At 43.8% G+C, this 22,217-nt stretch overlaps 1 protein-coding gene across 5 annotated transcripts in view; it reads right to left on the bottom strand.

Annotated features, from left to right (window-relative positions):
• Positions 1 to 5,677: 5,677 nt before the first annotated feature.
• lrrc32 (leucine rich repeat containing 32) overlaps positions 5,678 to 22,217 on the bottom strand; it is a 61,179-nt gene continuing 44,639 nt past the window's right edge. For all 5 annotated transcript variants that reach the window (XM_043692452.1, XM_043692453.1, XM_043692451.1 and 2 more), the window contains 2 exons: positions 17,559 to 17,647; positions 5,678 to 9,363 (listed from right to left, as the gene is read on the bottom strand). In XM_043692452.1, the coding sequence (XP_043548387.1) occupies positions 7,471 to 9,363; positions 17,559 to 17,642 (1,977 nt within the window). In that variant the 5' untranslated portion in view covers positions 17,643 to 17,647 and the 3' untranslated portion in view covers positions 5,678 to 7,470. The remainder of the gene's footprint in view (positions 9,364 to 17,558; positions 17,648 to 22,217) is intronic.

Raw genomic sequence — 22,217 nt, 5'->3', positions numbered from 1 at the left:
CTACGGCAACGGATGAATGGGCACCACACAACAATCAACAGACAGGAGTGTTCCCTCCCAGTTGGAGAACACTTCAATGCTCCAGGACATTCGGCCTCGGACCTTTGGGTGACCATCCTCCAAGGTGGACTTTGGGACAGGCAACAACGTAAAGCAGCCGAGCAGAGGCTGATAGCCAAGTTCGGTACCCATGGGGATGGCCTCAACTGGGGCCTTAGGTTCATGTCACACTAGGCACAAACACACACACACAGACCCTCCTACAGACATACATGCACACACACACCTATAGACCCATACACTCACAGAGATCCTCTCTCATATGCTTACAAATACACTCGCACACTCCCACATGCATTGTCTCACAGATTTATACCCCTTTACACTCACACACTATCTCACAGACACTCATACCTCCCCTCCCCCCGCACACACCCACTCACATGCACACTCACACATATAAGTTTAAGAAGTGAATTTGTACTTGCAGAGTTACATTTTATTTTGCTCAAAAACTGCATGAATCCATGTAAGATTCTGTAAATCCCTTTTTTAGATTAGAATTAGTCTGAACATTGGGCACAGATGTTATGGGCTAGGCCAGACCACTCAAAACACTCTTAAGCCCAGACCATAATTTTGCAATTTGTTTCGATAAGTGTACAGTGCAAATTACCCGGATTAAGTTAGCGAGGTTGACTACCAGGTTTAAAACAGACAAAAAATTTATTCACATAATTGCACAATGAAACACGAAGAACAGAATAAAAAACCCCAACAGAACTCAGTCTATCCAAACTAGACTTAAGTATCCTATTCCGAATATACACAGAAGTCCCAATAAGCAAATCCCTTTAAAAACCAGTACACATGGAACACATGCTTACAGGTTGAAGTTAGGAGGGAGAGAGAGTTTTCACATAGCTCACTGTTGAACTCCCAACCAGTACTGGACTGAACTAAACTGCTCAACTCAACTAGAGAACTGACCACTCCCCTTTCTTTATACAGGTCACTTCTAAAACATGGCCACTTTGGTCTGAAGTTTCATCTGTTTACATATAAACAAAAAGGCCTCTCAATACCCTTTAATCTCTGTACCAAACCAGTCTGATCGGAGCCCGGCCTGGTTTATTGCCCCTCTGAAAAAAATCAAGGACAGAGTCTCCTTGAGCCAAGGAACAGCTTTTAGAAAGCTTTGTGACACAGACAGCCTCACACAGGGCACGTCACACCTTCAATGCATTATCTGGCCAACATGGCACCTATTGTTAAAGTTCACTTGAGAATGTAACTCGAAGAAAGTTGTGGGATTTACATTTTTTAGATTAGATTACTTACAGTGTGGAAACAGGCCCTTCAGCCCAACAAGTCCACACTGACCCACAACCCACCCAGACCCATTCCCCTACATTTACCCCTTCACCTAACGCTACGGGCAATTTAGCATGGCCAATTCACCTAACCTAACAATTTTGGACTGTGGGAGGAAACCCATGCAGACACGGGGAGAATGTGCAAAACTCCACAGTGAGTCACCTGAGGCAGGAATTGAACCCAGGTCTCTGGCACTATGAGGCAGCAGTGCTAACCACTGTGCTACTGTGCCACCCATGTGAAAGAACTGAAACCAACATGCCCATTCTAAAAGATGAGAGACTTAACAAACAATCCAGATCTTTTTCAATATATAATTTCAGTTCCATCCCTTTGTAAACTTTTGCTATAAATTCTGTCTCCTATGATCTTATACTCCATAACCACCTGAAGGAGCAGCGCTCTGAAAGCTAGTGCTTCCACATAAACCTGTTGGACTATAACCTGGTGTTGTGTGATTTCTAACTTTGATATTCCAAAGATGTGCAGGTTAGGGTGGATTGGCCATATTAAACTGCCCATGGTGTCCAGGGATGTGTAGTTTAGATGTATTAGCCAGGGGAAATGCAGGGTTATAGGGATAAGATGGGGGGTGAGTCTGGGTGGGATGCTCTGGGTGTGGACTTGTTGGGCTGAATGGCCTGTTTCCACACTGTAGAGATTCAATGATTCTATGATCATGTCAAAACTGCATTCACTCCCAGCAGAGGGCACCTCCTTTATTCATGGCCATACCATGAACTATTGGCCTGATTCGGAATCGAAATTGAACTTCCTTTCAAAGCACAGAGCTGCGCATTCCCAATCCGATGACCAATAATTTTCCCGCCCGATCAGCTAACAGCACAAACGACCAATAACAGAAAATAGCATTTGACTTTTATTTCTTCATTAATCACAGTTTAAAATAAGGCATTAACCTTTACACTGCGAGAGTCACAGGAACTTCACAGAAGGGTAGAGTGATTACAATCAATATCATCATGTGAGTGCTTTGACACAGATTGCTCTCTCTGACAGTTTGGTCTGGATCAGGGGGACCCAGGATCAAGTCCCAACTGTCCAGAGGTGACATGATCAGGGGGACCCAGGATCAAGTCCCAACTGTCCAGAGGTGACATATCTGAACAGATTGATTGAAAATCTATACAATACCAGCAGAATTAAGCAATTGCTTGATAGTACAGAACTGTGGTCTTGTTCAAAGTCCAAGCTTTCTGTCATTCATTCATCACACCCGGAGTGCAAGAAATTGTTCTGAGACAAGGAACATCAATGTATGAAGCATAAAAAAAGAGAGTGCTGATTAGTTGGGCTGTGGAGATGCAGCAAGAACTGTTAACTGCCAAGCTTAGATAGCTGAGTAAACTCAAGCCAGACGGATTGGTCAGGGTATTGCCATGGTGATAGCAGAATTGTTGATGCTCCCTATTGGTTAGTCTACAGCAGACCTAGGCATTCATGGTGAGGAGACTCTATTCACCACACCCACACCCTAATCCCACTCCCTCAGTGGTGGGGGGCTTTAGCAACCAAATGCCATTTGGTTATCCCAAGTGGAATTTCCAAGCTTTACTCTCCTGAATGGCCATTGCCATGGGCCATAACCTCTGTGTCTGGTGTCACTCAGTGGCAGCACTCTCATCTCTGCCCCAACTCCAATACTGGGAAGCTCAGTTGCAAAGCCAAGTTATTTCTCCTTCCTAAACTGGCTAAGATCACCCCGTGAAGACCCTGCCTTCTCAACCCCACCGCTTGCATTGTGGCCTTCTGATTACACTCACTAATAGTCATTCCCTTTCAATGAGAGAGCAGCCTGTAGGGCTCAAGTTGCCATCATTGCGCAATTGGCAATTTTATAAAATGCACTTCAGTTTGAGAAGTACTCCACTGAATTTCTGAAACACTTTGGGATGCCCCATGGATGTTATACGTAATATTGAATTATTACAGCCCTGAAAGAGGCTGTTTGGCTCATCATGCCTACACAAGCTCTCTGTAAGAGCATCTCAGTTACTCCCCCATTCTGAGTTCTTCCTCACTTTCCATTCTATGTATTGTCTGCTCTCTGACCTCTTTAGTTCAGCCCTTCTATCAGTCAATTGTGACAAAGATACACAACAATGGTGTCCTTTTGAGGGTGGTCTTAAAAGATGAATTGGTAAAACTGTCTTAATAGAAACATTGACACTTGCTTAAATATATATATATATATACTGTATACCTATCTATAATACATTACAGAAATACTCTTCATTAGAAACAATCATGTTAAACAAAAATCACTTACACAAAACACCAGTCAAGTCAATGAACAGAATTCTCATTTTACACCCATCCTGAACACCATCAATCTTCTTGTACATGGTATGACTATGTGACTATATCTTGACTATATCCAGATTACATTGGATAGTTGGCTTGGGAAGGGGATTGATAGATTTTTATTAGCCAAGGCTAATAGGAGTTATGGAACAGAGGTGAGTACATGGATCGGCTACGATCAAACGGAATGGCAGAATAGATTCAATGGGCTGAATGGCTTCCTTCTACTCCCATTTGTGAAAAGCACCAGCATTTGTGGAATGCACGAATGCTCATCCTCCCATTGTTCACTATGTTATCCAAACTCATCAAGGTGTATTGTTCCAAATTCCATCTCCGATAACCTTTTCCCAGCATCCGAAATCATGGGGCTCCAAATCTTCCTCAAACTCAAAGATGGAATCATACAAACCATTGCTATCTTGATTAATCACTTCCCAGCTTCTTCCACTTTTCCAACCTGGTTTGCTGTATGTATTGTATTACACAGTTACACATCCAAAGCCATCATTGTGATCTACTGAGCGTTAACAATCTCAATTGTCTGTGCCACCAAGTGAAAGGAAAACAAGCTGGGGGTGAGTAGGAAACTGTACCTTTACTGGCACAGATTAACTAAGCCAATTTGTTTGCTTAAAGATCAGTGTTCATTGTCCATCTCTAATTGCCCTTGAGAAGGTTGCAATGAGTCACAACTGAGGAGCTTGCTGCAGCCATTTTGGAGAGTGTCAACGTCACTGCATTGGGTTGGGAGTCACATATAGGCCTGACCAGGGAAGGATGACAGATTTCCACCCCTGAATGACATTAATGATCCAGGTGGGTTTTTAAATAACAATCTTGCAATTATATGGTCACCATTTTCGACCTTAGCTTTATGAGATATATTTAATGAACTGAACTGAAATGTGCCAACAGCCATAGAGGGACTGGAACTTTTGTCCCTGAATAATTAGGCCAGGCTTCTGGGGATTACTAATTTAGTAATACAGTCCCAAAGCTGCTACTATCCTCTTGTCATGTATTCTAAATGATTTTTAAGATTTGTTCATGGGATATGGATTTAAGACTATGATTTAGGATCAGAATTAGGTCATTCAGCCCATCGAGTCTGCTCCACCATTCACTGAGATCATGGCTGATAACCCTCAACTCCACTTTCCTGCCTTTTTCCCATAATCCTTGGTTCCTTTCCTGATTAAAAATCTGTCTCTCTCAGCTTTCAATATACTTAATGACCCAGCACTCTGTGGTAAAGAATTCCACAGGTTCACTCCCCTCAGAGAGAAGAGATGCCTCCTCATCTCTGTCATAAATGTGCAATTCCGTATTCTGAGATTGCACTCTTTGGTCCTAGACTCTCCCACATGGGAAACAACAGGATTCCCCTGAGGAACCTTTTATATTTTAATATTTGCTGCCGAACTCCAATTGCCCTGGCGGAGAAGGTTGTAAGGTGTTCCCTTCTTTACCTGCTGTGGGTGTGGGAACCCACGTTAGGGAGGGAACTCCAGGATGTTGACCCAGTGATACTGAAGGAGCAGCGACATATTTCTAAATCAGAATGGTGTGACTTGGAGGGGAACGTGATGCTGGTCCAGCTCCCACCTATCTGCTGCCTTTGTCCTTCTAGATGATTGAAGTCATGGGTTTGATGGTGCTGTCTGAGGAGCATCGGTGAGTCATTGTGGTGCATCTTGCAGATGGTACACACTGCTGAAAGTTTGCATCGGTGATAGTGAGGGAAGTGGATATGGAAGGTGGTGGGTGTGGGGACAAGCGGGGGCTGCTTTGTCCTGGAAGGTGTCAAGCTTCTTGAGTGTTGTTGGAGCTGCCCCCATCCAGGCAAGGTGGAAAATATTCCATCACACTCCTGACTTGTGCCTTGTGGATGGTGGACAGGTTTTGGGAAGTTGGGAGGTGAGTTGCTTGCTGCAGGATTCTTAACCTTTGCAGCCACTGTATTTATATGGCTAGGCCAGTCCAGTTTCTGATCAATGGTAACCCCCAAGATGTTGATAGTGGGAAATTCAGTGATGGTAATGCCACTCATGTCAAGATACAATGGCTAGATTGTCTCTCACTGGAAATAGTAATTGCCTGGCATGTGTGGAGTCTGGTTGCTACTTATCTGCCCAAGCCTGGATATTGTCCAAGTCTTGCTGCAATTGAACATGTAATGCTTCAGTATCTCAGCAGTTTCAAATGGTACTGAATATTACGCAAATCAACTAACATCCTATTTCTGACCTTATTATGGAGGGAAGGTCATTGATGAAGCAGCCGAAGATGGTTGGGCCTAGGACACTACCCAGAGGAACTCCTGTCACTTTACAGCACTGTAACTGACACTTTCCATTATTTTACTAATTATTGAGAGTACAGTGATGTTTTGGTAATTGGCCAAGTTGGGTTTACCCTGCTTTTTGTGGACTGGTAATATTGGATAATACCTGGTAGATGCCAATGTTGTGGCTGTACTGGAACAGCTCGTCCAGGGGTGCAGCAGGTTCTGGAGGACAAGTCTTCTGTACTATTGCTGAAATGTTCTTCAAGGTGACTCTGCAGTGCTTTCAACTGTTTCATGCTATCGCATGGAATGAATCGAATTGGCATCTGTGAATGTGGGGACTACCGAAAGAGCCTAGGTGTCAGGAATTGCTTGGTAATTTGACAGTGGGGTGGTATCACCAGCTGATTGTTATCAACAGTGCCACTTCCAAAAAGAGACAGAATGGGAGAAAATGCACAACAGAGAAAAAGGCCATTTGGCGCAATTGGTATCTTACGCAACATACGAACATAGGCAACCCCTTATTCACCTAACCCAGTCTGCAAATCCCATTCCTTCCTGCTCGTTGAATAATGATCCAGAGCAAAAGATTTGTTTTTCTCCACCTCACAAAAGGTGGAGAAGACTGAATAGGAAATTTAGACTTTGAGTTTGTTGCAGACTGAATTCAGGACCTTCCTGATGAAGGGCTTTTGCCTGAAGTGTTGATTTTCCGAGGTAAAAGCAATGACTGCAGACGCTGGAAACCAGATTCTGGATTAGTGGTGCTGGAAGAGCACAGCAGTTCAGGCAGCATCCACTCTCTTCTAGACTCAAGATCCTCTACTCTAATCCAGTCTATAATCCCATCATCAACTCAAACAGTTCTCTCTAACAGATTTTTTAAAACAATGAGGATGGGTGAACCAGCTTAATGCAAAATGAGAAACTACCAAAAGGAGGCCATTTGGGTCGTTGGGCCTGTGACACCTCCCAGAAAGTTTGATGCAAGTGATGCAATCCTACCCTTTCCGTGTAGCGCTGTAAACATTTTTCCTTCATTTGTTACGATTGTACTAAAATTATTATTGAGCTCGCTTCCACCATAATGTGTTACCTGATCAACTGTGCCGTTAATCATGAGCAGTTGGGGCAGACCTTACAGACGTAAGACGGATCCATGGTTATCCTACCTTTGAAGGCCACTGTTCTCATAATCACTCTGTGAGGGAAGTAATCTAGTGTCAGCGATCTAGTCTGAAATTGATTTACTTGGGGGGGGGGGTGCTTCTGTGAATTGCTGGGTACTGCGAACCCCTTGGTTTGAGGAGAAGACCAACTTCCAAAAGATGGGAAAAGCCAGTGCAAAATGCCTGGCCTTCTTTACGAAACCCCTTTGGTTGTGATGGCCATCTGATACGCAGATTATGTAAAATGTTTATTCTCCTCACTTCGCTTCATTTAAACATTGACGAAGAAAAGAGCAAGCACATTGCCTAGGCTTTTACATGGTGCAAGAACATCCCTTTGACCTTCTGCCTCCGTGCCAGGCAGCAACCCAGAGCTACGACAATGGTGAGAAATATTACAATCATCAATACCAGCAACAAGAGACTCCATGTCGCCCAGTCTCGTGTGCCGTCCTGGCAGAGGCTGGGCCGTGGGCTAAACAATTGCGCTTGCGAGTATCCATCTTTGGTCTGGTAATGGCACAGCACTGACCGTTTGTCTGGGACATCGACCCAGGCCAGCCACCGAACCTCAGTCGTCCGGCAGCAGTCAAATGGGTTGCCAGAGAGCAGCAGGGTACGTAGGGTCCTGTTCAGCAGCTCCATGGAGGTTTGCTGCAAGGTGCTGAACTGATTGTTGCGCAGATCCACGGTTTCTAGCGACAAGCTCCTGCTGGAGATGGCAAGCTCAGTCAACTGGTTCTCAGACACATCCAGCGTCCGGAGATTGGAAAAACGTGACAGGTTCACGCCCAACGAGAGAAGCCTGTTGCCTTTCAAAGACAAGTTGGTCAATGAAGCCTCCAGATCAGATAGAGCCTCAGGATGAATGCTCATTCCAGGATTCAAGGACAGGTCCAACTCCACAAGTGGAGTCTGATGAAAAGCATGAGGAGGCAAGTGCTTAATGTTGTTGTTGCGCAGATATAAATACCTGAGTGTATTGATTCGGGAGAAACTTGTGCACCCATTCTCATGGTCCTCAGGCCAATGGGTGCCCCAACAAATGTTGACATTGTTGTTATGAAGGCTAATGATCTGAATTCTGTTCAGGCCCCTGAAGGTATTGGAAGGTAGATTCTGTAGGTGGTTGTCTTGAAGGTGCAAGTGTTCCAGGAAGCTGAGGCTGCCCCAGGCCAGTGAAAGGTTCAGTAATGCGTTGGAACTCAAGTCGAGGTTGACCAGCAAGTTCAGCATGTTGGCCTCACCGATGACGAAACTGTGCAGGCAGTTCCTGCTGAGGTTGAGGAACCTCAAGGAGTTCATGTTTCGGAAGAATTCCCATGGGATGGAGGTTATCTCATTGTAGCTCAGGTCCAAGTAGACCAATTCAGTCAAGTGCAGTGAGAGAGAGGACTTGGTCACGTTTGTCTGCAAATTCCGATTCAGGCTCCCTTCCAGGTGGGAGGGCGGTGGGGACAGCCCTTGAAGTGAATTCCGTGAGAGGTCGAGGTGCTGGAGGCGGTTCCTCTTGGGAAAGAGGGGAAAATAGAGCAAATTATTGTCACTGAGATCCAACCATTGCAGAGAGTACTCCTCCTCAGATTCAGCCATGAGGAAGTGTTCAATGCTGTTCTTGCTCAAGTTCAGCACCTGAAGTTGCTTGAGGTCGAAGTCAGAGATACAGGGTATGGAGTTCATGGCCAGATCAAGCACAGACAGATTGGAGAGCGACTGAAACGCCCCCGACTCGATCTCAATGATGATGTTGTGCTGTAGGTTTACGTGGGTCAAAGAGGGGGATCCTCGGAAGGTGTGGTCCGAGAGTTTGGTGATGCTGTTCCTAGCCAAGGACAGCTCCTCGAGCAAGGGGGCCTCTTTCAGAAAATCCTCAACAACATCAGTGTACAAACTGTTACCCGATAGCTCCAGCCTTTTCACATACGGTAACCTGCCGAGGCCATATTTGCTGAGATCCAAGAGGTTGTTTGCGAGGTTAAGCACCTCCAGGTGAGACAGACTGGCAAAGGTCCCTGGTTGGATAAACTCCAGGCGGTTGGATTGTAAATCCAGGTACTGAATGAAGTGGTAGAGAGTCAGATTCTCCATTGTCAGCCTCTTAATGCGATTAACAGATAAATCCAGTTTCCATATGTCGAAAGGGAGACCTGTGGGGATTATGTTAAGGTCTCTATTCTGGCATAATGCTTCTGCCTCTACCTAAAAAAGGAGAAAGGGGAAAACAAAAAGGACAAATTTGAGTTATACACAATTTGCAAATCCAAACTGTGCCTGATATGCATTAGATGGCTTCACCTTGTCCTCTCCACCCCCCCCCCCCCCAACCCCTCTTTCCTTTCTGCCTGCAGTCCACTGGCTTTTAAAAACCAGGTTTGGCATCACTCAATTTTTTGCCTTTAGAAAGAGAGGGGTAGACCTGGTTACACATCTCACTGAAGGTGTCCCATTATAAAGTGCAACTCCTCAGTTCTGTTACACCCACGGTCTGTCAGCTGATATTGTCTGGACTTCACTCTTTAGCATCTCTGAGCTATTCACACAGTTGTAACAAAGTGATAACATCTGCTTTGGTCATTTAAAACAGAAAATTCTGCTGTCAGAAAGAAATGTGGAAAGAAGGGCTGATATTTTTATAGCCACCACCTCAAGACCAATGCTCCCCTAACTACTTTTTGAGTGCAGCCAAAGTGCACTAAATGAACTCCCAAGAGGCATCTCCTTCTCGGAATTTGTCACAACATCCAGGTTTTGAGAAACCATTGGTCAGAAAGTTCCAGAGCACTTTACAACAACTTCCACTGATGCAGCACCTTTTAACAAATGGAACATCTCAACATCCTTTACGGAAGTATTACGGAACAGAGTTTGACATCAAGAAGGTTACCTCAGAGTACAATGGGATCTTGACCAGATGGGCCAATGGACTGAGGAGTGGCAGATGGGAGTTTAATTTAGATAAATGTGAGGTGCTGCATTCTGGAAAGGCAGTTCAGAAAAGATTTACAAGGATGTTGCCAGGGTTGGAGGATTTGAGCTTTAGGGAGAGGCTGAGCAGGCTGGGGCTGTTTTCCCTGGAGTGTCGGAGGCTGAGGGGTGACCTTATAGAGGTTTATAAAACTATGAGGGGCATGGATAGGGTAAATAAACAAAGGTCTTTTCACTGGGGTTGGGGAGTCAAATTAGAGGACATAGGTTTAGGGTGAAAGGGGAAAAATTTTAAATGGATCTAAGGGGCAGCTTTTTCACGCAGAGGGTGGTGCGTGTATGGAATGAGCTGCCAGAGGAAGTGGTGGTGGTGGCTGGTACAATTGCAACATTTAAAAGGCATTTGGATGGGTATATGAATTGGAAGGGTTTAGAGGGATATGGACCAAGTGCTGGCAAATGGGACTAGATTAGGTTGGGATATCTGATTGGAATGGACAAGTTGGTCCAAAGGGTTGGTTTCCGTGCTGTATATCTGTGTCTATCGAGACACATCAGGAGAATGTCTGGGTAACAGACATTGGAGGGGACGGGGGGAAATAAGGATGGTGATAAGTTAGAAAATCATTGGTTGAATAATCCAGCGATCTGGGCCATTACCCTGGGAACACAGAGTTAAATCCCACCATGGCAGCTGCTGGACTGTCACTTAATAGTCTGGAGTTGAAAGGTAGTTACATGACATGATTTCTGATAGGCCTATTGCAAATCTTCTGGATGGATGCTGAACATTGGCCGAGGACACTGGACAGAAGGGTCTCCGCAACCTCACATCTCATCTCTCAGCTCTTCCCATCCATGCCCCGTGTGCTCTGGTATCTATTGGATTCACCTGAACATTGACACCACAAAGAAGAGCTCATAAGTTCTCCCCAGTATCCCACTCAGTCTTTAGTGCTCAACCTAAAAGGTAGCTATTAGTCATCATCATACCTCTGTGCAGGGGGACCTGACTGTTGTGTTTCCAATATTACAACATGACCTTCCACCTACTATACTCAATGCTCTGACCAATAAAGGAAAGCATACCAAACACCTTCTACACTATCATATCTACCTGCGACCCACTTGCAAGGATCTACGAACAACAATAATCAATCCTTCAATAAAACATTTTAATGGGCTGTAAAATATTTCAGCACATCTCGTGGTGACAAAAGACACTGTCTGAATGCAAGCCTTTCTTTCCAAGTGAAACCTATCCAGGAATCTAATGACCCAATTTCAACACAACCAACATCCTGTTTTAATTGTTAACAGGTCCACTGCAATGAAATGGCATTGTATATACTCTCCGGTATTCCCCAACTGTTACTCAACATTGTTTCATGCATTGCTTCCTCACCAAAATCTCAATTACATGAACCATATTATTTTGCATTAAGCTGTGTCATATTTGTATTGGGTTTCATTTTACACAAAAGCAACCACTGTCAGTCTGTGAACATTATGTGCTGATTGATGCTGTCAATTCACAGCACAGGACACAGCGCTCAACCTTCCTTCTTACTTCAATCTCCAAAACTCTTTCACTTCAGGACTTGAGTTGTCATGTTGAATTGTACAGGACATTGGTGTGGCCACGTTTGGAGTACTATGTCCAGTTGTGGTCGCCCTGTTATAGGAAGGAGATTATTAAATTGGACAGGGTTCAGAAAAGATTTACCAGGATGTTGGCGGGAATGGACTGTTTGAGGTATAAATATGGACTGGAAAGTCTGGGACTTTTATCACCGAAGCAAAGGACGTTGAGGGGTGATTTTATAGAGGTTTACAAAATCATAAGGGGTACGGATTGGATAAACAGCAAAGGCCTTTTCCCTGGGGTAGGACAGCTCAAAACGAGAGGGTGTAATTTTAAAGTGAGAGGAGAAAGGTTGAAAAGGGACTTGAGGGGCAAATTTTTCACACAGAGGGTGGTTCATATGTGAAATGTACTGCCAGAGGAAGTGGTAGGTGCAGGGACAGTTCCAACATTTAAAAAGCATTTGGACAGGTACATGAATAGGAAAGGTTTAGAGGGATATGGGTTAAATGGAAGAAAAGGGGACTAGTTCAGCTTGGAAAACTTGGCCAGCATGGATAGGTTGGACGAAAGGGTCTGTTTCCTTGCTGTATGACTCTATATTCAGCCCAAATGGCCAGTCCCCATCAGCCTTTTCCTACCTAACCTCACAAACATAATCATCTACTTGTTTCTCTCTCACATGTGTTCAGCCAGCACTCCCTGAAATGCATCTATGCCATCAGTACTCCTTGTGATATTCACAGAATCCCTACAGTGTGGAAACAGGCCATTCAGTCCAACAAGTCCATGCCAACCCTCCAAAGAGCATCCCATCCAGACCTGTCCCATTCCTGTAACCCTGCATTTTCCATGTCTAACACTTAACCTACACAGCCTTAAAACCTACAGGGTAATCTGTTATGTCCAATTCATCTAATTCGCACATCTTTGGAGTGTGGGAAGAAACCGGGGCACTCAGCAGACATGGGGAGAGCATACAAACTCCACGCAGACAGTCACCCAAGGTTGGAATCGAACCTAGATCCCTGGTGCTGAGGCAACAGTGCTAACCACTGAGTCAACTGGGTATGTGCTCCAAATCTTAACCTCTTGTTTCAAACAATAGGCAGCCCCCCGAACATGTCCCACCATTCAATCATCTCATGACTCATCTACATTCCAACTCCTCCCACCTACCTGGCTCCATAAACTTCTGGCATACTTCCCTTCTGAATTCCCGAATGGGTTGGCTAATGACCAGCTTGTATTGATGCTCACTACCGATATCACCAGAAGTAAGTTACCTCTAATCTTTCTCTTTCTAGAGAAAGGGGGTCCCCTCTGATAGGTGTGAGCTCTTAAGTCTTAAATATGAGGGTGCTACTGACATTATTGTCTTCCGTTGTAGGCTAACAACAAAGGGACATTTCCCAGTGAACATAACAAATAGGAACAGAAATAGGCCATTCAGCCCTTTGAGTTTACTCCATTATTCTAGATCATGGTTGATTATCTATTCCAATGCCATTTCCACCTATACCCACATTCTCTCATTACTTGTATTTGTCTTGAACTTCATGAGCTGCTACAGTCCCCTGCGGTTGTGAATTCCAAAGGTTCATCAACTGTTTTCCTCTCGAAGTGAAATGGCCTAATCCTGAGGCTGTATCCCATCGTTCTAGACCACCCCAACAGCTCTGAGGAAAAATCCTTTCTTTACCCACACGGTCTAGCCTTTTAATGAACTTTGCAAGCTTCAGTGAAATCACCCAGAAAATACAAGTCTAGATACCTCAATCTCTTTCCATGGGATAGTCACTCCATCCCAGGAAGTAGCGTGTTAAATCTCCATTGCATTCTCTCCATGAAATGGAGGCCCTTGCTTAGGATGATTGATCTCCTTCAGTGGAGCTAATGAATGGCAATGGGTGTCAAAATAAATGGAAATTGATAACGTGGGGTGTTGTATAAATCAGAAAAGTAGAGATGCAGGCAGCAAAGAATGAATGAACGACCATTATTGTCACAAGGTAATGCAGTAATCATGGGTGACTTAACTCTATACATAGACTGGGTGAATCTAATGAGCACCAATTCTGAGGAGGACAAATTTCTGCAATGTGTGTGAGATGGTTTTCAAGGACAGGAACCAATAAGAGAACTGGCTACGTTAGATTTGGTAGCGTGCAATGAGAAAGGGCTAATCAATCTTGTTGTAAAAAAATCTTTAGGGAAGAGTGACCATAATATGGCAGAATGTCTTCAAACATAATGTCATAGGGTAGTTTGATCCCAATGAGTGTCTTAAATCTGAGGCAGGAAAACTTTGAAGGGTTGACAGGTAGATTGGCTGCAGTGCGTTGGGAAAATACATTGAAAGTATTTGAAGAATTATGCATGGTTTGCAACATACATTCCTGTAAAGCATAAAGCCCCAAGAGACAAAGAGAGTTAATCTTGGCCAACAAAATAAGTTCAAGGTTGCATTAGGTCAAAGGAGACGTTTATAGAGTTGTCAAAAAATGTAAAACCTGAAGACTGGGAGCACTTAAGAATTCAGCAAAGGAAAGCCAAGAAACTGATAAACAAAGGGGGAATAGAATATATAGTAGCAAAGAACATAAAATAGATGGTAAAGGCTTCTATAGCTATGTGAAAAGGAAAAGATTAACAGAGGCAAATGTGGGTCTATTACAGGCAGACAGGATGTGAATCAGCAGGGAAGCAGGTTGTAGCACAGAAGCTAAATAATAACTGTTTCTACCTTCACAGAAGATGATGCATAAAATCTTCCAGAGAAATGACAGTCCAAGGGACTGATGAGAATAAGGAAATGAAAAAAAAGTTATTAAAAAAAAAGTTGAGCTGGAGGAATTAGTGGGACTGAAAGTTGACAACTCCCTAGAACCAGATGTTCTCCACCCTAGAGTGTTGAAAGAGTTGACTATCAAGCTAATGGGTGCAGTGGTGATCATCTTTCAAAATGCTATAGATTCTGGAATAGTGCCTGCATGTTGGAAGATTATAAATATTACCCCAGCATTTAAGAAAGAAGGGAGAGAGAAATAGGGCACTACAGAACTGTCAGTAGTAAGTGTCAGTAGTAAGGGAAATACTACAACCTATGACAAAGCTCTGCATAACTGGTATTTTAAAAATAATGGTAGGGTGGGGCAGAGTCAAGGTCAAAAAGTGTGGCACCGGAAAAGCGCAGCCAGTGTGGCAACATCCGAGGAGCAGAAGAGTCGACATTTCTGACATAAGCTCATTCCTGATGAAGAGCTTATGCTTGAAATGTCAACTCTTCTGCTCGTCAGTAGCTGCCTGACCGGCTGTGCTTTTCCAGCGCCACACTTTTTGACTCTGATCTCCAGCACCTGCAGTCCTCACTTTCTCCTGGGGCAGAGTCAATATGGATTTAAAGGAGGGAAATCAGTTTTGACAAACTGGTGGAAAGTTCCTTTTAAGGATGTTACTAGCTGAGTAGAAAAGAGAGAACCAGTGGATGTGGTGTATGTGGATTTTTTGGAAAGCTTTCATACAGGAGGTTAGTGAACCTCAAATTGGAGGACAGTGTTTATTCTCTGAACTTGTTGAACTCAATGTTGTGGCTTGAAATCTGGATGTGTCGAAGCACCATATACAAGGTGCTAGAGATCTGGGAAGGCAGTGGTGCAGTGCTAACATTACTGGACGAGTTAGGCTAACATTGTGGAGGCATGGACTCAAATCACCCCATGGCAGCTACTGGAAATTTAATTAAATTAAAATCTGGAATTAAAAAAAGTTAGTCTCATGGTGTCCATGTCACTTTTACCGATTGTCATAAAAATCCACTTCTTTTTATTAGGAAAGGAAATCTACTATCCTTACCCAGTTCTGGCTTACATAGGACTCCAGACCCATGGCAACCAGATCAATTCTTCATTGACCACTGGGCAATTAGGAATGGGCACTAAATGCTGGCCTAATCAGCAATGCCCTCATCCCATGAATGAATAAATTTCTGCAGTCTGCACTGGGCTTCACCAGAACATGGCAGGAGGCCAAGGACAGAAATATTACCATGAGTACAAGCTCCCATCCCCATGAGATTATCCCTTGTACCTCGAGAAAGTAGTCCTGTGAATTTAGGTCCAGGACTAGAACTGACTATTCAGAGCAGTCAATCTCTCGGTTACTGCACAGACATGATAATATGACTGCTACACTACTGCTCAAAGTCAGCTCTTCAAACTAGGCCTCAATGTTTTCAAAGTAAGGTTTTAATTATACCCAAGGTCTTAGCAATCGCTGGAGTAACTTTACTTTGTTATTATCTCCCTGTACCATAATGCTAGATTCAATCCTGCAGGTTCAATATGCCTTAAATCTAGCTCTTTGCAAATAAACCAGTGATGAAATGGTTTCCTAATTAAGGGATCATCTGAGAATAGTGAATGCGGACAGAAGTCGAGAGTGTGGTGTTGGAAAAGCATAGCAGGTCAGGCAGCATCCGAGGAGCAGGAGAATAGACGTTTCGAGCAAAAGCCTTTCATCAGGAATTCCTGTTGAAGGGCTTTTTCCCGAAACGTCGATTTTCCCTGCTCCTCAGATGCAGCCTGACCAGCTGTGCTTTTCCAGCACCACACTCTCAACGTTAATCTCCAGCATCTGCAGTCCTCATTTTAGCCAAAGTGTGGACAGAAGTCTTCCTTTCTAGAAATACTTCCTGTTCAATTGAGGCATTCACAATTGGACAATTACTTGGATTAAATAAATGCGTAAGAATATGGAGAAAAGGCAAGAGAATGGCACTAGGTAACGATGCTCCTTTGAGGAGGATACTGGGCCGAATGGCCTCCTTCTGCACCATAAGCCTTTCTCAATTCCGTTTCACCCGTCTTTTTATACAAATGGCGGCTGAGAGAACTGTCAGCAGTTTACAAGTTCCAACACCAGGGGGCACAGTATTTGAAGCTGACACTCCCAGTGCAATACCACACAAGGATACTGCACAGATGCAGATCAGCGCTTTAGGTGAGATTTTAAACCAAAATCCCCTCTGCTTTTCTCTGTGGATATGAAAACGGATTCTACAGCATTATTGTGAAGAAGATCATGGGGCCTCTCCCCAGAGTTCTGGCCAATATTTAACCCTCAACCAACACTTCAAAGAGAGGAACCCAGTTTATTTGATAGTTATTGTGCAGAGTAAGATCCAGTCGAGCTGAATTGTTCTCTATATTACAGTAGTAACTGTACATCATTGGCTAAAACGTACTTTGCGATACCCTGAACTGCAGAAACACTCTACACAACAGGAAGGTGATGGCCAAGTGGTATTATCACTGGAGTGTTAATCCACTAGACGATGATCAACATTGTCTCATGAATAACAAGTAATAATGTGTAGTAGGAAGATCCATACAGTATGGGAACAGTGTGTTGATAACTAGACTCCCAATTTGTAGAGTGTTGCCGTGGATAATGTACGATTAGATAAGGACTGACAGTCAAGTGCCAAATAGTCCATAGACTGTTAATCCAATAGATTGGAGACCCGGATTTGAATCCCACTAGAGGAGATTGTTGAATGTGAATTCAATTTTTTTTAAAAATCTGGAATTAAGAGTCTAATAATGACAATAAATCGATTGTCAGAAGAACCCATCTGGTTCACTAATGCCCTTTAGGGAAGGAAATCCTCACCTGCTCTGGCCTACATGTGACTTCAGACCCATAGCAACGTAATTGACTCTTAACTGCCTCTTAGCCAGCGATGCCATCATCCCATGAATGAATAAAAAGGGGGTAAAAAAAACTTCTCTTTTCCTATTTTCCACAAGTACGGCTGCGTTGCTGTGACTGCATCTATATACGTGAGGCAGCAAACCTCAACTCCAAGTCTCCTGGCACTCACCGTCTGGCAAGGATGGAACTCCAGTGGTCGGGAAGTTGTTGCCACACTGTGCACAGCTATCAGAAGGAGGAGGAAATGTTCCATAGTTTCTACAGGGAATATAAGATGAAAACAATGTTTAGTAATAGGAATCAGTGACAAAATACAGCAAACAGCACACATTGTAAATGTAAAGAAAGTGGAAATGCTTACAGTTCTAACATAAATGTTAAACAACTTTGAGATGTAGAAACAGATATAACATATAATTAAAAAGTACCATATCATTGACTATCATTGATAGGCGTCATTAAATTACTGCAGTATAGGTAGGCTGGAGTGAGGGAAGAGAAAGTTGAGGGTTAACTTGATAGAAGGTCATGATTCGGAGATGCCGGTGTTGGACTGGGGTGTACAAAGTTAAAAAGCTTTCGGAGCGACGCTCCTTCAATCACCTGATGAAGGAGTGTCGCTCTGAAAGCTAGTGTGCTTCCAATTAAACCTGTTGGACTATAACCTGGTGTTGTGTGATTTTTAACTTGATAGAAGGTGATTATCTACCCCCCTTCCCCATCCCATGAGCATTGAAGCTGGGAACATGTAAAATTGAATGGGTGGCTTTCCAGCTGACTGCTCACCAGACCAACCAGCTTGAACCATCGTTTGCTAGAGGGTGGAGGAGAGAAAAAATGGTTGGGCAAAGACCTGGGCCTATCATGTTCTTTAGGTGGCCAGTTAATGACCAAAGGACTTCATCCCACCACAACCAATATTTCGCCCATATTTCAGGGGGTGTGGAGGTGGGGGTTGGTGAGGTGATCTCCTTTGAGGTCTCCTTTGGCCCATTTCCCCTCTCCACCTCACACCTACTCCCCCTCCCCACCCCAAAACATCCCACCCCTTTCTCACCCCTCTTAGACTCATCAGCTTCTCAAATTTAGCCCCTCATTCCCTTCACCACTCCTCACTGAGCCACTCCTCAGTGGCTGCTGGGGTTAAAGACCTGTCAGGACTGGGTGCAGGTTAAATGGGAATCCTCCAGAGACAGAGGGTGGAGTCTCACCTTAAAACCATTAGTCCTCCTCTCAGCAAGGTGGGTCATAGGCAGGTCCCCAAAGGGGACATGACTATTCTTGGATTCATTCTTCAGGGCAATGCCTTGACCAATCAGATTCCATTGGTTTGGTTTCAATTTAAACCAGGTTTGGCAGTTGACTGTTAGCCCTATCTAACTGTACATTGTCCACTCTACAAACTGGGAGTCCATTTATCAACACTCTCTTCCCGTACAGTATGGAACTTCCCACTACACATTATTACTCATTATTCATAAGAGAATGTTGATGAAAGTGAGACAAAAAGTTTCAACAAAATGTGTCACTTTTCAGCGAGATTTAAGACCATAAGACATGACTCTGCCATTCAATGCGATCATGGCAGATTTGATAATGCTCAATTCCTGCCTTTTCACCAATACTTTCACTTATTGATTAAAAATCCATCTATCTCAGCCTTGAATATACTTAACAACCCAACCTCAACCGTTCTGAGGAGAAATTCCTGCTCATCGCTGTCCTAAATATGTGATCGCTTGCTCGGAGATGATGCCCAGGTTTAGGATACCTGGTTGGCATGGATGAGTTGGGCCAAAGGGTCTTTTTCCATGCTGTATGACTCTTTAACTAGAGTACAAACAGTAAAACATTGTAAAATTCCTATGATATGGACAATGTTGTACTTGATTAAACAGTTCTATAGGAACAACATAAAATCCATTGGTCTAGCTCACAACCAGCCCTCTTGGCTCCTATGCTGTTATAATATTGTCAGTTTGCTCATCTAATATCCACACTGGATGAGCCGAAAAATCGAAGACAGAAAACAATACCTTTGCCCACAGTTTAACAGACTGTTATCCAAATGTTGAATAAAGCAGAGAAAGACTTTCAGAGATTTACAAGGGTATGACTGTAAATCTATAGTTTAGCATTAACGATCCCTTCCAGAGCCTATCCCCTTCCAGCAGCCAACCTCCCTCATGGGTGGAGAATCGAGCTTTTTTTTTAAAAGTTTGATAATTCCACCACCATCTGAAGCAATCACCTAATGAACAAACAACAAATTACAAACATTAGGGGAAGTATAACAATGAATTTAAAAATAGTGTAGAAACACAGAAGGGAACTAAGTTAAAAAGAAATCGAGAACAGTTTTCTTTAAACATCCGGAAGTGATATTACATACAATTGATTGCCACTAAATCCCCTCTTTATCTATTATCCACCGCAGTGTTTCCAATCGCATTGCATGTTCTCTAATCAACCTGCTCAGGGATATTATCACACACCACTCGAGCAGGTAGAATTTAAACCCAGGCCTCCTGGTCCAGAGACAGGGACATTACCACTGCGCTACAAAAGCACATAATTAATCAAAATATTATTTGTAAACAACCTATTCAGAGACATAATTACGCAATTCTGAGCAGGTGGGATGTGATCCCAGACCTTCTAACTCAGAGATAGGGGCTGTGGCACAAGAAACCTTTCAATTAATGCAAAGTTCAATCAGCATCACCTGATCTTGATCAACTCCAAACCCGATGTGGTTTATATATAAAAAGGGACAGTATTTCTACTCACTACACACCCCTGTCAGAGCGTCACTGCATCCCTTTCCCTGTCTCAGGATGGGCAGAATGTTGGCAATCTTGCTGTCAAACCCATCTCCCACTTACGCACCAACACAAAGACCATCTCCTCACCTATGACCCCCACCTTAGTTTACCTGAAGCTGGTGAGCTGACAGTCTCCTCTGTCCTAAGGAAAATAACCACGGCCGCCCCGTTCTTTTTCCTCATAGCTGCCAGCCCTTGCAACATTCTCTGTAATCTCTTAGAGCAATCATGACCTTCCTGCAGTGTGGTGACCAGAACTGTACACAAAACCCCAGCTGTGGCCTAACCTGTGTCTTATATAATTCCAGCATTCCTTCATTGGGCGAGGAACTGAATACAAGAACAGGAATGTAAATATTTCATAAACCTTCCTTACCAACTTCAGGGGCCTGTTAACATGTACTCCAAGGTCTCTCAATACCCTCCTGTTTACCTTGAGTATTTGCCCTCGCTGAATGCATTATCTCACTCTTCTTAAGATTCAATTCCATTTGTCATTTTTCCACTCACTCAACCAAACCAGTGATATCATCCTGCCATTAATAGCCATCCTCCTCACTGGAAAGAACCTGGCCAATTTTTCTGTTGTTTCCCACATTCAAGTCGAAGTCATTAAGAAACACCACAAATAGCGAGGGACCCACAACAGAGCCCTGTGGAAAGCCATTGAAACCACGTGCATGTTGTAAACATTTTGGTCAATTGTTATCCTTTGTTTCCTGTTTTTTTTAAATCAGACTAATACCTGAGGGCTGGGGTTAGACCATAAGACAAAGGAGCAGAAATTAGGCCATTCAGCCCATCAAGTCGGCTTTGCCATTCAATCATGGCTGATAAGTTTCTCAACCCCATTCTCTCGCTTTCGTCCCGTAACCCTTGATCCTCTTGATAATCAAGAACCTATCTATCTCGGTCTTAAGCATCTTCAATAACTTGGCCTCCAGCGCCTTCTGTGGAAATGAATTCCATAGATTCCCCACTCTCTGGCTGAAGAAGTTACTCCATATCTCTGTTCTAAAAGGTCTTCCCTTTACTCTCAGGCTGTGTCCTCGGGTCCTGGTCTCTCTAATCAATGGAAACTAGATTACCTACAGTGCGGAAACATGCCCTTCGGCCCAACAAGTCCACACTGACCCTCCGAAGAGTGGGTTAGTTAGATCAGCCATGGGTCTCATTGAATGGTCTTGGAGATTCAGAGGCCATGATGACCTACTCCCACGCCTTATTTGTATGTTTGTGCTGCAAAGCCAACATTACTTAACCTGGAAGCAATGCTACAATTTACAAAAAAAACACACCCTCCTTTTCAAGTCCATGATGTGGAGGTGCCAGTGTTGGACTGGGGTGGACAAAGTTAAAAGTCACACAAAGCCAGGTTACATTCCAACAGGTTTATTTGGAAATAAAAGCTTTCAGAACACTGCAACCCGATGATGGAGCGGCGCTCCGAAAGCTCGTCCTTCCAAATAAAGCTGTTGGACTGTAACCTGGTGTTGTGTGCTTTTGAACTTTTACAAATCCGTTCACAGATTTCTGATCTCAAATACTTTTCAACCCCACACTCTCGCTATCCCTAGGCAATGGCCCAGTGGTATTATCGCCAGACCCTTAATCGAAAAATTCAGCTAATGTTCTGGGGACCCGCCACTACAGATGGTGGAATGTGAATTCAATAAAGATTCTGGAATTAAGGATCTACTAATGACCATAAAACCACTGTCAGGAAAAACCCATCTGGTTCACTAGTGTCCTTCAGGGAAGGAAACTGCCATCCTTACCTGGTCTGGCCTACATGTGACTCCAGCCTCACAGTAATGTGGTTGACTCTCAGCTGTCCTCTGAAATGGCCTAGCAAGCCATTCAGTTCAAGGGCAGCTAAGGATGGGCAATAAACGAATACAAAACTCCAGCCATTCAAGAACGTACCGTTTGCATTCCTCCACTATTTGCAGCCTCGCTCTCTTCCCACCCAACTCCCCCCGCCTCTCTCTCTCCCTCCCCCC

This window comes from Chiloscyllium plagiosum, chromosome 6, assembly GCF_004010195.1.
Source record: "Chiloscyllium plagiosum isolate BGI_BamShark_2017 chromosome 6, ASM401019v2, whole genome shotgun sequence".
Taxonomy (NCBI): domain Eukaryota; kingdom Metazoa; phylum Chordata; class Chondrichthyes; order Orectolobiformes; family Hemiscylliidae; genus Chiloscyllium; species Chiloscyllium plagiosum.
The sequence above is the reverse complement of the archived record's forward strand: the minus strand, read 5'-3'. Positions and strand labels throughout refer to the sequence as shown.